Raw genomic sequence first — 13,750 nt, 5'->3', positions numbered from 1 at the left:
TGGGTGTGTGTGTGTTTGTTTGTGTGTGTGCGTGTCTTTGTTTGTGTGTGGGTGGGTGTGTGTGTTTGTGTGTTTGTTTGTGTGTGTGTTTTTGTGTTGTGTGGGTGTGTGTGTGTTTCTTTGTTTGTGTGTGGGTGGATGTGTGTTTGTGTGTGGGTGGGTGTGTGTGTGTGTTTGTTTGTGTGTGGGTGTGTTTGTGTGGGTGTGTGTGTGTTTCTTTGTTTGTGTGTGGGTGGATGTGTGTTTGTGTGTGGGTGGGTGTGTGTATTTGTTTGTGTGTGGGTGTGTTTGTGTGTGTGTTTGTGTGGGTGAGTGTGTGTTTGTTTGTGTGTTGGTGGGTGTGTGTTTGTATTTGTGTGTGTGTGTGGGTGTGTTTGTGTGTGGGTGTGTGTGTGTTTGTGTGTGTGTTGGTGGGTGTGTTTGTATTTGTGTGTGTGTGGGTGTGTGTTTGTGTGTCTGTGTGTGTATGTGTGTGTGTATGTGTGTGTGTATGTGTGTGTGTATGTATGTATGTGTGGTAGTGTAGTAGCGGTTAGCGCTACGCTGCGCTGTGAACCCGGCGACCCGGGTTCGATTCCCGCTCTCACGGCCAACGCCACCGGCGACGATTATCTGAACCGGCCCCGGGCCTCCCCTAGGTCGACTCGGCCTGAGACGAGTACCTGGTGTGGCGCTGTGCGCTGAACATCGCCACAGGGGAGAGACAAACCCGGCCGGGCATGGCGCAGTCCACCCTCCCCTGCCAACTCGCTAGCAGCACTTACCCCGGCAGTCTTTGCCGAGGCTACACGGGGGACCTTTGTCTCTGTGCGCAGGTGATGAACGGCGTGGTGCTGCAGCAGGTGTTCGTCCTCGAGCTCATCGTGAGCCACCAAATGTGCGACGATTGCCACCGTGTGGAGGCCAAGGACTTCTGGAAGGCCGTCGTGCAGCTGCGGCAGAAGGTGTGGCCTGCTGCGTCCCACTCCGCTGTCCGTGGCTCCCCCTGGCTCCCTGTTCCTCGTGTCTCCGTGTCCCCGTGTCTCCCTGTGTCTCCCTGTCCCCGTGTCTCCCTGTCCCCGTGTCTCCCCGTGTCTCCCTGTCCCCGTGTCTCCCTGTCCCCGTGTCTCCCTGTCCCCGTGTCTCCCTGTCCCCGTGTCTCCCCGTGTCTCCCTGTTCCCCGTGTCTCCCTGTCCCCGTGTCTCCCTGTCCCCATGTCTCCCTGTCCCCGTGTCTCCCCGTGTCTCCCTGTTCCCCGTGTCTCCCTGTCCCCGTGTCTCCCTGTCCTCGTGTCTCCCTGTCCCCGTGTCTCCCCGTGTCTCCCTGTTCCTCGTGTCTCCGTGTCCCTGTGTCTCCCTGTCCCCGTGTCTCCCTGTCCCCGTGTCTCCCTGTCCCCGTGTCTCCCTGTCCCCGTGTCTCACTGTGTCTCCCTGTTCCCCGTGTCTCCCCGTGTCTCCCTGTTCCCCGTGTCTCCCTGTTCCCGTGTCTCCCTGTTCCCCGTGTCTCCCTGTCTCCGTGTCTCCCTGTCCTCGTGTCTCCCTGTCCCCGTGTCTCCCCGTGTCTCCCTGTCCCCGTGTCTCCCCGTGTCTCCCTGTCCCCATGTCTCCCCGTGTCACCCTGTCCCCGTGTCTCCCCGTGTCTGCTTGTCCCCGTGTCACCCTGTCCTCGTGTCTTCCCGTGTCTCCCTGTTCCTCGTGTCTCCCTGTCCCTGTGTCTCCCCGTCCCCGTGTCTCCCTGTCCCCGTGTCTCCCCGTGTCTCCCTGTCCCCGTGTCTCCCCGTCCCCGTGTCCCCCTCTCCCCCCCCCCCCCCCCCCCCCACCGGACCCCCCCGTCTCTTACCGCTTTTTCCACTGCACGAGCCGTGCCGTGCCGGACCCGTGCCGACCCGGTCATCCGTGTGTGTGTGTGTCCCCCCCCCCGCCGCCCTGGTGCAGGCTTCTCACAAGAAGACCTTCTACTACTTGGAGCAGCTGATCCTGAAGCACCGCATGCACCAGCACACGCTGAACATCAAGGAGGTGCACGGTGAGGGAGTTCGCCGCGATGCACCGCTGGGCCCGGCCACCACGTTAAGAGGCGGTGCGGTGGGAGGGGATACAGCGTTGCTCCCTCTCCCCCCTTGCGACGACCGCTCGTCTCTTGGGAGTGTGCGCGCCGCTGTCGGCGCGCGTTTACTCCCCTCGCCGGGTGCGCGGGAGGTCGTGGGTTCGATCCCGACACCTGACACCTGCTGTACATCTGGAGTTTGTGTCTCTCTTTCTCCCCATGGTGAGATGTTGACTACCTCGCCTGGTGCACGGGAGGGCGTGGGTTTCATCCCGACCCTGACGACGCCTGCTGCTGCTGCTGTATTTGTGGAGTCTGCGTCTCTCTCTCTCTCTCATCATCATCACGGTGGCTATGAGATGTTGACTACCTCGCCCGTTATGCAGGAGGTCGCGGGTTCCATCCCGACCCTGACGATGCCTGCTGCTACTCTATGGTTTTTTCGGTAAAGTCACGTATGTAGAAATACGATAAAATTATGTTAAAACAAAAAACAATCACGACGTTTCGATCACAACGCAAGCGATCTTCATCGGGCGTCAAGAACAAATCACGGAGGTAAATACAACAAAAAGATGGGAGACGAGAATTCAACAAACCTGAAATACACATTACGTGAAGCCACATCCAGTCAGGCCAACGACACAGTTAGACACTTCCTGGCGGACCACGAATGTCAGAAGAGTGTTACATTTCGGATTGCACATACTAGCGTAGATAGAATGAAAAATAGGAGGTACACGATCAGTAGAAATACATCTACACAAGTCCACCAAGAGGTAAGGAGGGAGGAAAGACGGACAGGGAGGCAGAGGAGGCTGCTGTACAGTGAGGGAAAAAAAGTATTTGATCCCCCGCTGATTTTGTACGTTTGCCCACTGACAAGGAAATGATCAGTCTATAATTTTAATGGTAGGTTTATTTGAACAGTGAGAGACAGAATAACAACAACAACAAGAACATCCAGAAAAACGCGTGTCAAAAATGTTATACGTTGATTTGCATTTTAATGGCGTGCCGCGGCGTGCCGTGTGGCTCTGTGCAGGGGGACTGGACTTTTACTTTGGGTCAAAACAGGAAGCACGCAAGATGGTGGAGTTCTTCAACACCGTGGTGCCTTGCAGGTCGCCCACTCCTCACCCGCCCACCCACCTGCTCGCTCGCTCACCCACCTGCCCACCCACTCTGTCACTCGCCCACCCACCTGCTCACCGACCCACCTGCTCACCCATCCACCTGCTCACCCACTCGCTCACCCACTCGCTCACCCACCCACCTGCTCACCCACTCACTCACCCACTCAGTCGCTCACCCGCCCACCTGCTCACCCGCCCACCTGCTCACCCGCCCACCTGCTCACTCACTCGCCCACCCACCCACTCGCTCTCTCACCCGCCCACCTGCTCACCCACCCACTCACTCGCCCACCCACCCGCTCGCTCACCCACCCGCTCGCTCACCCGCCCACCTGCTCACCCGCCCATCTGCTCACCCACTCGCCCACCCGCTGACTCGTACGCCCACTCACCTGCTCGGCTCACCCACTTGCTCACCCGCTCGCCCACCTGCCCACCCACTCAGTCACCCGACCACCCACCCGCTCACCCACCCACCCACCCCCTCACCCGCTCACCCACCCACTCCCTCGCCCGCCCGCCCGCCCCCTCGCCCGATTGACTCCGCCGGGCCGGGCCGCTCTCCGCCCGACCTCCGCAGGTTCAAGACTTCGGAGCGCCTCATCTCGCACGACGTGCACAGCAACACCTACAACTGTAAGAGCGCCTACTCCGTGGAGATCGTCCCCGTGTGCAAGGTGAGCGCCCGGACGGGGGGAGAGACAAAGGCGGCCGGGCGCGGTGGCCGGCCACCCGCACACCCACCTCGTGTGTCCACGGTGCCGCCGGCCGGTCCGCTAACAACGGCGCCGGCCTCTCCACCCCGGCCGTTGTTTCTCTCCGGCAGGGCGACGTGGTGTACCTCTCACCGGCACTCGCCCGTTCCCTGGGCAACCTGGGGCAGGTGTGCGTGTGTGCCCGCGTCACCTCGGCCATCCACCTCATCGACCCCAGCACCCTGCAGGGTACCGATACCACCACCCCCGCCGCCCGCCGCCGCGACGCGTCGCTCCGCGCTGGTGCGGCGGTGTCGCTGTTGTTGTAGTTGTTGTTGTAGTAGTTGTTGTTGTTGTTGTTGTCGTTGTTGTCGTCGTTGTTGTTGTTGTCGTTGTTGTTGTAGTTGTTGTTGTAGTAGTTGTTGTTGTTGTAGTAGTTGTTGTAGTTGTTGTTGTTGTTGTAGTTGTTGTTGTAGTTGTTGTTGTTGTAGTAGTTGTTGTAGTTGTTGTTGTAGTTGTTGTTGTAGTAGTAGTTGTTGTTGTTGTTGTAGTTGTTGTTGTAGTAGTAGTAGTTGTTGTAGTAGTTGTTGTAGTTGTTGTTGTAGTTGTTGTTGTTGTAGTAGTTGTTGTAGTTGTTGTTGTAGTAGTTGTTGTTGTTGTAGTAGTTGTTGTTGTAGTTGTAGTAGTTGTTGTTGTTGTCGTTGTTGTCGTTGTTGTTGTAGTAGTTGTTGTTGTTGTAGTTGTTGTTGTAGTAGTAGTAGTTGTTGTTGTTGTAGTAGTTGTTGTTGTTGTTGTAGTAGTTGTTGTTGTTGTAGTAGTTGTTGTAGTAGTTGTTGTTGTCGTTGTTGTAGTAGTTGTAGTTGTTGTTGTTGTCGTTGTTGTAGTAGTTGTTGTTGTAGTAGTTGTTGTAGTTGTAGTAGTTGTTGTTGTAGTTGTTGTTGTTGTTATAGTTGTTGTAGTAGTTGTTGTTGTAGTAGTAGTAGTTGTTGTTGTTGTAGTAGTTGTTGTCGTTGTTGTTGTCATAGTCGTTGTTGTCGTTGTCGTTGTTGTTGTTGTAGTAGTTGTTGTTGTTGTAGTTGTTGTTGTTGTAGTAGTAGTTGTTGTTGTTGTAGTAGTTGTTGTAGTAGTTGTTGTAGTAGTTGTTGTTGTTGTTGTAGTTGTTGTTGTAGTAGTAGTTGTTGTAGTTGTTGTTGTAGTAGTTGTTGTTGTAGTAGTTGTAGTTGTTGTTGTTGTCGTAGTAGTTGTTGTTGTTGTCGTTGTTGTTGTAGTTGTTGTTGTAGTAGTTGTTGTTGTAGTAGTTGTAGTAGTTGTTGTTGTAGTAGTTGTTGTAGTTGTAGTAGTTGTTGTTGTAGTTGTTGTTGTTGTTGTAGTAGTTGTTGTTGTAGTAGTTGTTGTAGTAGTTGTTGTTGTCGTTGTTGTTGTTGTTGTTGTAGTAGTAGTTGTTGTTGTCGTTGTTGTTGTTGTAGTAGTTGTTGTTGTCGTTGTTGTTGTAGTTGTTGTTGTAGTAGTAGTTGTAGTAGTAGTAGTTGTTGTAGTAGTAGTTGTTGTTGTTGTCGTTGTTGTTGTCGTTGTTGTTGTAGTTGTTGTTGTAGTTGTTGTTGTAGTATTTGTTGTTGTTGTAGTTGTTGTTGTTGTAGTAGTTGTTGTTGTTGTAGTAGTTGTTGTTGTAGTAGTTGTTGTTGTTGTCGTAGTAGTTGTTGTTGTTGTCGTTGTTGTTGTAGTTGTTGTTGTAGTAGTTGTTGTTGTAGTAGTAGTTGTTGTAGTAGTTGTTATTGTTGTAGTAGTTATTGTTGTGGTTGTCGTCGTAGTAGTTGTTGTTGTTGTTGTAGTAGTTGTAGTTGTTGTTGTAGTTGTTGTTGTAGTAGTTGTTGTTGTAGTAGTAGTAGTTGTTGTCGTAGTCGTTGCTGTTGCTGTTGTTGTGGCGGTTACGGTGAGCGTTGTGGCGGCGGTGGTGGCGGCGGTGCGGGGGGTAGCGGTTGTGGCGGTGAGTGGTGGTGGTGGTGAGTGGTGAGCGGTGGTGAGTGGTTGTGGTGGTGAGTGGGGGGGTGGTGAGTGGGGGGGTGGTGAGTGGGGGTGGTGGTGAGTGGGGGTGGTGAGTGGGGGGGTGGTGAGTGGGGGTAGTGGTGAGTGGTGGTGGTGAGCGGTGGCGAGTGGTGGTGAGTGGGGAGCGGTGGTGAGTGGTGGTGAGTGGTGGTGGTGGTGAGTGGTGGTGGTGGTGAGTGGTGGTGGTGGTTGTGAGCGGTGGCGAGTGGTGGGGGTGGTGGTGAGTGGGGAGCGGTGTGCTCATTGTGGTGGTTGTGGTTGTGGTGGTGTTGTTGTTGTTGGTGGTGGCGGTAGTGGCGGAGGTCAGTGGGGCGGTGTTCTGGAGGGAGCCGTTTAGTGCCCTGTCAACTCCTCGTTCCTTCACCTCGTTCATCGTCCTGGACGTGGAGCCGCTCCGGGATCAGCGGCGCACCGCCGGGTCCGGAGCCACCTCCTCGCGGGTAACAACAACAACAACCACAGCAACCACCACAACAACAACCACAACAACCACAGCAACCACCACAACAACTACAGCAACCACCACAACCATCACTACCACCACAATCACTACCACCACAACCACCACCATCACTACCACAACAACCACAACAACCACCACAACAACCACAACAACCACCACAACAACCACAACCACCACAACTACCACTACGACTACCACTACCACCACAACCATCACTACCACAACCACCACCACAACCACCACCACAACCACCACCACAACCATCACTACCACCACCACAACCACCATATTCACTACCACCACCACAACCACCACCACAACCACCAGCAATATTACCACAACCATCACTACCACAACCATTACTACCACAACCACCACCACTACTACCACAACCATCACTACCACAACAACCACCACAACCACCACAACGACCACAACAACCACTACCACCACCACCACAACCATCACTACCACCACAACCACCACAATCACAACCACCACAATCACTACCACCACTACCACAACCACCACCATCACTACCACCACCACAACCACCACTGTCACTACCACAACCACCACCACAACAACCACCACCATCACTACCACCACCACAACCATCACTACCACTACCACAACCATCACTACCACAACCACCAGCACTACCACCACAACCACCACAACAACCACCACAACAACCACTACCACCACCACCACAACCAACACCACAACCATCACTACCACCACAACCACCACCACAACCACCACAATCACAACCACCACAATCACTACTACCACAACCACCACCATCACTACCACCACTACCACCACAACCACCACCACCACGACCACCTCCATCATGGCCACCACCACTACCATCACCACCATGACCACCACCACAACCACCACAACCACCACAACTACCACCATGATCACCACCATAACCACCACCACTACGACCATCACTACCACCATGATCGCAACCACCACGACCACAACCACTACCATCACCATCATGACCACCACCACAACCACCACCACAACCACCACAACTACCACCACGATCACCACCACGACTGCCGGCACCCAGTTCGATTCGAGCTCACAGCCACAGCGATGTTGCGTGGTCAACAGCGCCACTGGGGGAGACAAAGGCGGCCGGGCGTGGTGCTGGTAGCCACCCACCCCCTCTAGGTGTGCCACAGTGCCGGTAGCCTTCACAGCACTTGCCCCTACAGCCTGTTAGAGGCTACACGGGGGACCTTTGTCTTGTGGCCTCTGTGAAAATGTATTGAAGTGTAAATTATGATTGCGTGTGTGTGTGCGCGCGCGTGTGTGTGTGCCTGTGTTTGTGCATGTGTGTGTGTGCATGTGTGTGTGTGTGCATGTGTGTGTGTGCGTGTGTGCACGTGTGGGCATGTGCGTGTGTGTGTGCGTGCGTGTGTGGGCACGTGTGTGTGCGTGCGTGTGTGGGCACGTGTGTGTGTGTGCGTGCATGTGTGTGTGCGTGTGTGCACGCGTGGGCATGTGCGTGTGTGTGCGTGTGTGCGTGCGTGTGTGAGTGTGTGTGCGTGTGTGGGCGTGTGTGCATGTATGTGTGTGCGTGTGTATGTGTGGGCGTGTGTGTGTGCGTGCGTGTGTGTGTGCGCGTGTGTGTGTGTGCGCGTGTGGGCACGTGTGTGTGTGCGTGCGTGTGTGCAGCATGTGCTGGCAGAGGTCTGGTTGCAGCGGTGGAACGAGGTTGGCACGGGGGAGCAGCTGCACACTCGCACGCACCTGGGTCACCTGCTCAAGCCAGGAGACAGAGTGCTGGGGTACTGACACACACACACGGATATACACGGATATACACACGAACACACAGACACACACACACGGACACACACACGGAGACACACACACACGGATATACACACACAGACACTCACACACTCTCACACACACACACGCTCTCACACACACACACACTCTCTCACACACACGCTCTCACACACACACGCTCTAACACACACTCTCACACACACACACGCTCTAACACACACACACACTCTCACACACACACTCTCACACACACGCTGTCACACACACACACTCTCTCTCACACACACACACGCTCTCACACACACACACTCTCACACACACACTCTCTCACACACACACACACACTCTCTCACACACACACACACGCTCTCACACACTCTCAAACACACACTCTCACACACACACACTCTCACACACACACACTCTCACACACACACTCTCACACACACACACTCTCACACACACACTCTCACACACACACACACACTCTCACACACTCTCACACACACTCTCACACACTCTCACACACACTCTCACACACTCACACACACACTCTCACACACACACACTCTCACACACACACTCTCACACACACACTCTCACACACACACACTCTCACACACCCACACTCACACACACGCTCTCACACACACACACACACACTCTCACACACACACACGCTCTCACACACACACACACGCTCTCTCACACACACTCTCACACAACAACAACAACAACAACCGCCATTCGCCACTAAGTGGCGGTGACGTCACCACGACGCTTGTGCCAGGCTATGTGCACCCTGAGGCCACGTGAAGTGTCGAACGCCCGCTGGCAGGAGGTCACGGGGCAGACCCAGGTGCCACGGGTCGACTGACTGAGATGACTGGCTGATGCACCACCTGTGCCCCCTACTGTTCCAACCTGCTGTGCTTTAGCCACCCGGCGCTCCGCTCGTTGTTGTGAGCGTCGCTCCTCCGCCCTCCGTTGTTGTTGTAAGGCGACTACCTCCAACTGCCCAGTAGCATCCTTCACAAGCCTCCTCCACAGAGGTCGATCTTGACACCGCTGGTACCAGTCATCGGCAAGTCCACTCAGCTCCACGTCCTCCTGTACCACATCACTCCATCTCTTCTCTAGCCCGTGCCGCACCCGCTTAGCCCCCTCAATCCAGCCGAACAAAAGCTGTTTCGGCATGCGTTGGCTGGGCATGCGGGCTACATGACCCAGCCATCGCAGCCTTGCCCGCCGGAGGAGCTCACCGATGGGACATTGCCCAGATCTTTCAATGATTTGTGAGCTCCTCACAATCCAGTCTGGTTAAACCCAGGATGGATCGTAGGCAGGCCAGCCTAAATGTTTCTAACCGGCGAAGATGTTCCATTAGGGGGGTCCACGTTTCGCAAGCGTAGAGAAGGGAGGGAATGACCGTGGCCAAGAAGACCTGAAGCTTAGTGCAGAGCGACAGACCAGGTAGCTTCCACATAGCGTTACGCAACCGATGAAAAGATATTGCCGCTCGACTAATTCGGAGTGAGACCTCTGCTGTTAAACTGGAGCCAGTCATAAGCACACTGCCCAGGTGTGGGAAACTCTCCACTCTCTCCATAACTGCCGCATCACCGATTGGGAGTTGTGGGGGTGGAGTGTCCGATGGTACAAAATACCCAGGCAGGTGCTTAGTTTTGGTGGGGCTGATGGTAAGGCCCCACCTCTTAGTGGCACGCTCCAGTCTCAGCAGCAGCGTCTCCAACTCCTCCTCTGACTGAACAGCTATTACCAAATCATCAGCATACATAACGTGGTTGAGCAATAGGGAGCCATCCCTTGACCACACCTGGGCATCGATCAGCCTCCCATTATATCTGTACCATATGGAGATTCCCCCGGTACAGCTATTGCAGGCTTCACGAACTACGTGGTCAAAATAGATGTTAAATAATGTGGGAGCCAGAGGACATCCCTGTCGCACCCCAAGGTGTACAGGGAATGGCTCTGACTCCCGGCCACGTAGTTTTACCCGGGCCCGCTCACCATCATGAAGGTCCTTAATGATCGTGAGCAGAGGGTCAGGTACTCCAAAAGCACGAAGAACGACCCAGAGCCCAGGCCTACTGATGGTATCATAGGCCTTGACCAGGTCAATAAAGCAGAGATGTAGGTCTTGTTGGAATTCCCTACACCTCTGCTGTAGCAGATGGACAGAAAATATGGCATCTGTGCAGGTCCGCCCTTTCCTGAAACCGCATTGGGGCTCCGCAAGCCTCTCCTCAGCGTGCCTGGCAAGGCGATGCTGAATAATCCTTGCCAGGACCTTTCCCGGCACACTTAGGAGTGAGATGCCCCTGTAGTTGTTACAGTCTGTGCGGTCCCCCTTCTTAAAAAGGGGGACCACCAGGGCATCCTTCCAATCCTGCGGAACGCGTCCAGTGGTCCAGACTGTTGTTATGATGTCATATAGGGCAGTCTGTGCGCAAACGCCACCCTCCCTCAGCATTTCGCTTGGGAGATCATCTCTGCCCGCTGCCTTTCCTGGTCTCAGACTCCGGATTGCCTTCAGTACTTCCTCAACAGATGGCACCTCAGCCAGCCACTCACAGGGGGTGACTTCTTCCAATATTTGAGGCACCGCAGCCTCAGCAGGGTCATCCTCACTTTGTGCCACAATGTTTTCCTGGCTGAGGGATTTTCCCTCCCCCAGGACCTCACAGAAATGCTCAGCAAATCTGCAAACCTGTTCCTGGGGGTCGGAGATTGGATCACCGTTTTTTCCCCTAATGATGGTAATAGGTGTGGCGCTGCAAGTTACTTTTTTGATGGAGTTAAATAGAGATTTGTGATCATGGGCCACTGAGGCAGACTCCATCTCCTCAGCAACCCGTGACCATCACCCATCCTTGCAGCGCCTCACGGCTCTCCGAACCTCCGAGCGAAGGCTGCGGTAAGCCTCCTCATTCTCTGACGTGGGATTCTGTAGCCGATGGCAGTGGGCCTGTCGCTTTTTCTCAACCATCCTGAACACCTCCTCTGTCAGCCAGGGTCTCTGGGGAGGTCTGGACCGCGTACCTAAAGCAGCCATTGCAGCTGCATGAGTCACAGTCCTAAACCTCGCCCATTTACCCTCGACATCAGGAGGAGTCGGGGACGATGCCAATCCCAGCCGCAAGCGATGATGAAATTCTCGCTTGCAACTTTCATCAGATAACTGAGACCAGGCCACTTTAGGCGGAATGGGGTCCTGGGTGTACACCCACCACCGGAGTGGAAGAATGGCAGGCGCATCTTACAGATGACTAGTCGATGGTCAGAGGGCAGATCAGCTCCATGGTAGGTCCTGGTTTCAAGGACATGGGTTCGCATCCGCTGGTCCGTCACTATGTAGTCCAGCAGATGGTCTTGCCTGGACCCGGCATGCATCCATGATGTTGTGTGGATGCGCCGATGCCGGAACAGCGTGTTGGTAATTACAAGCCCATGGGCTGCACAAAAATCTAGCAGCCTCCTACCGTTGTTATTGAGCTGATCTGGCCCATGCCCTCAAATCACTCCAGACCAGGTGCCAGTATCATGACCAACTCGGGCATTGAAGTCACCCAACATGATGACTCTATCCCGAGGGGCCACTTTAGCCAGCACCTGTGACAGGAGGTCATAGAAGGCATCTGACTCATCGGCTTTGCCTGCATCCCTCCACGGATGTTCATCTTCGGTGGGGGCATAAGTAACCACGACCACCATTCCACGCCTCCGGTTGATGGGAAGGCGAGCCCAAAGTAGCCTGGGGCTTACAGCTTCCCACACCTCACCGCCACGCTCCCACGCCCCCTTCATTCTTTTGTTCAAAAGAAGAGCCACACCCTGTTGTTTGGAAGTCTGCTGCCCCGAGTAGAGGACTGTCCACCCCTCATGGTGGCAGGAGCCAGAGCCGGTCCACCGGACCTCCTGAATGCCGCATAGATCCAGGCGGTACCGGTCCAGCACCCGACAGAGGAGTGGCAGCCTCTCCTCCGCAGTGAGCATTTGAACATTCCACGTGGCCACCCGTAGTGGCTTTTCGTTGTTTCTGGAGTAGCCCCGAGGGTAGGTATTCAATCTCCTGGCTCCGCCAATTGGGGTTTGGCCAGGAGACGTCATAGACGCCTGGCCCCCCGGGGCGTCCGGCACAAGCTTATTAGTTACATATTTCAGTTTAACTCGTGGTTTCGTGGTAATTAATTGAAGGTGGAGGGGTTACCAGCCCCTCGTACCCGTCCAGAGCCCCCGTTTAGCCCCTGTGGTGGACACATACGCCATGAGGGGAGGGGCCAATCAAAATTGGATCTCCCCCCACAGCACTGTCCACGACAGAGTTGCCCGTCCGGCACCGCGAGGAGGTAGGGGGTTGTTTTGCCTCACACACACACACTCTCACACACACACACTCACACACACGCTCTCACACACACACACACACACGCTCTCACACACACACTCTCACACACACACTCTCACACACACACACACACTCTCACACACACACACACACTCTCACACACATGCTCTCACACACACACACTCTCACACACACTCACACACACACTCTCACACACACACACACTCTCACACACTCACTATCACACACACACTCTCACACACACACACACTCTCACACACGCTCTCTCACACACACACTCTCACACACACACTATCACACACACACACTCTCACTCACACACACTCACACACACACACTCTCTCTCACACAACAACAACAACAACAACCGCCATTCGCCACTAAGTGGCGGTGACGTCACCACGACGCTTGTACCAGGCTATGTGCACCCTGAGGCCACGTGAAGTGTCGAACGCCCGCTGGCAGGAGGTCACGGGGCAGACCCAGGTACCACGGGTCGACTGACTGAGATGACTGGCTGATGCACCACCTGTACCCCCTACTGTGCCAACCTGCTGTGCTTTAGCCACCCGGCGCTCCGCTCGTTGTTGTGAGCATCGCTCCTCCGCCCTCCGTTGTTGTTGGAAGGCGACTACCTCCAACTGCCCAGTAGCATCCTTCACGAGCCTCCTCCACAGAGGCCGATCTTGACACTGCTGGTACCAGTCATCGGCAAGTCCACTCAGCTCCACGTCCTCTTGTACCACATCACTCCATCTCTTCTCTAGCCCGTGCCGCGCCCGCTTAGCCCCCTCAATCCGGCCAAACAAAAGCTGTTTCGGCATGCGGTGGCTGGGCATGCGGGCTACATGACCCAGCCATCGCAGCCTTGCCTGCCGGAGGAGCTCACCGATGGGACCCTGCCCAGATCTTTCAAGGATCTGTGAGCTCCTCACACAATCCAGTCTGGTTAAACCCAGGATGGATCGTAGGCAGGCCAGCCTAAATGTTTCTAACCGGCGAAGATGTTCCATTAGGGGGGTCCACGTTTCGCAAGCGTAGAGAAGAGAGGGAATGACCGTGGCCGAGAAGACCTGAAGCTTAGTGCAGAGCGACAGACCAGGTAGCTTCCACACAGCGTTACGCAACCGATGAAAAGATATTGCCGCTCGACTGATTCGGAGTGAGACCTCTGCTG

General features: G+C 54.8%; 1 protein-coding gene across 1 annotated transcript in view; it reads left to right on the top strand.

Moving 5' to 3' along the window:
- The window catches only part of LOC116956779 (60S ribosomal export protein NMD3), a 35,056-nt gene that overhangs the window by 4,883 nt on the left and 16,423 nt on the right, over positions 1-13,750 (top strand). The window contains exons 6-12 of the mRNA XM_032978602.2: positions 816-944; positions 1,914-2,004; positions 3,071-3,149; positions 3,742-3,838; positions 3,988-4,105; positions 6,194-6,339; positions 8,061-8,173. Of these exons, the coding sequence (XP_032834493.2) occupies positions 816-944; positions 1,914-2,004; positions 3,071-3,149; positions 3,742-3,838; positions 3,988-4,105; positions 6,194-6,339; positions 8,061-8,173 (773 nt within the window). The remainder of the gene's footprint in view (positions 1-815; positions 945-1,913; positions 2,005-3,070; positions 3,150-3,741; positions 3,839-3,987; positions 4,106-6,193; positions 6,340-8,060; positions 8,174-13,750) is intronic.

The sequence above is a fragment of the Petromyzon marinus genome, chromosome 67 (genome assembly GCF_048934315.1).
Source record: "Petromyzon marinus isolate PM22_M1 ecotype Great Lakes invasive population chromosome 67, UKy_Petmar_22M1.pri1.0, whole genome shotgun sequence".
Taxonomy (NCBI): Eukaryota; Metazoa; Chordata; class Hyperoartia; order Petromyzontiformes; family Petromyzontidae; genus Petromyzon; species Petromyzon marinus.
Note: the sequence above shows the minus strand (reverse complement) of the source record. Positions and strands in the feature narration are given on the sequence as shown.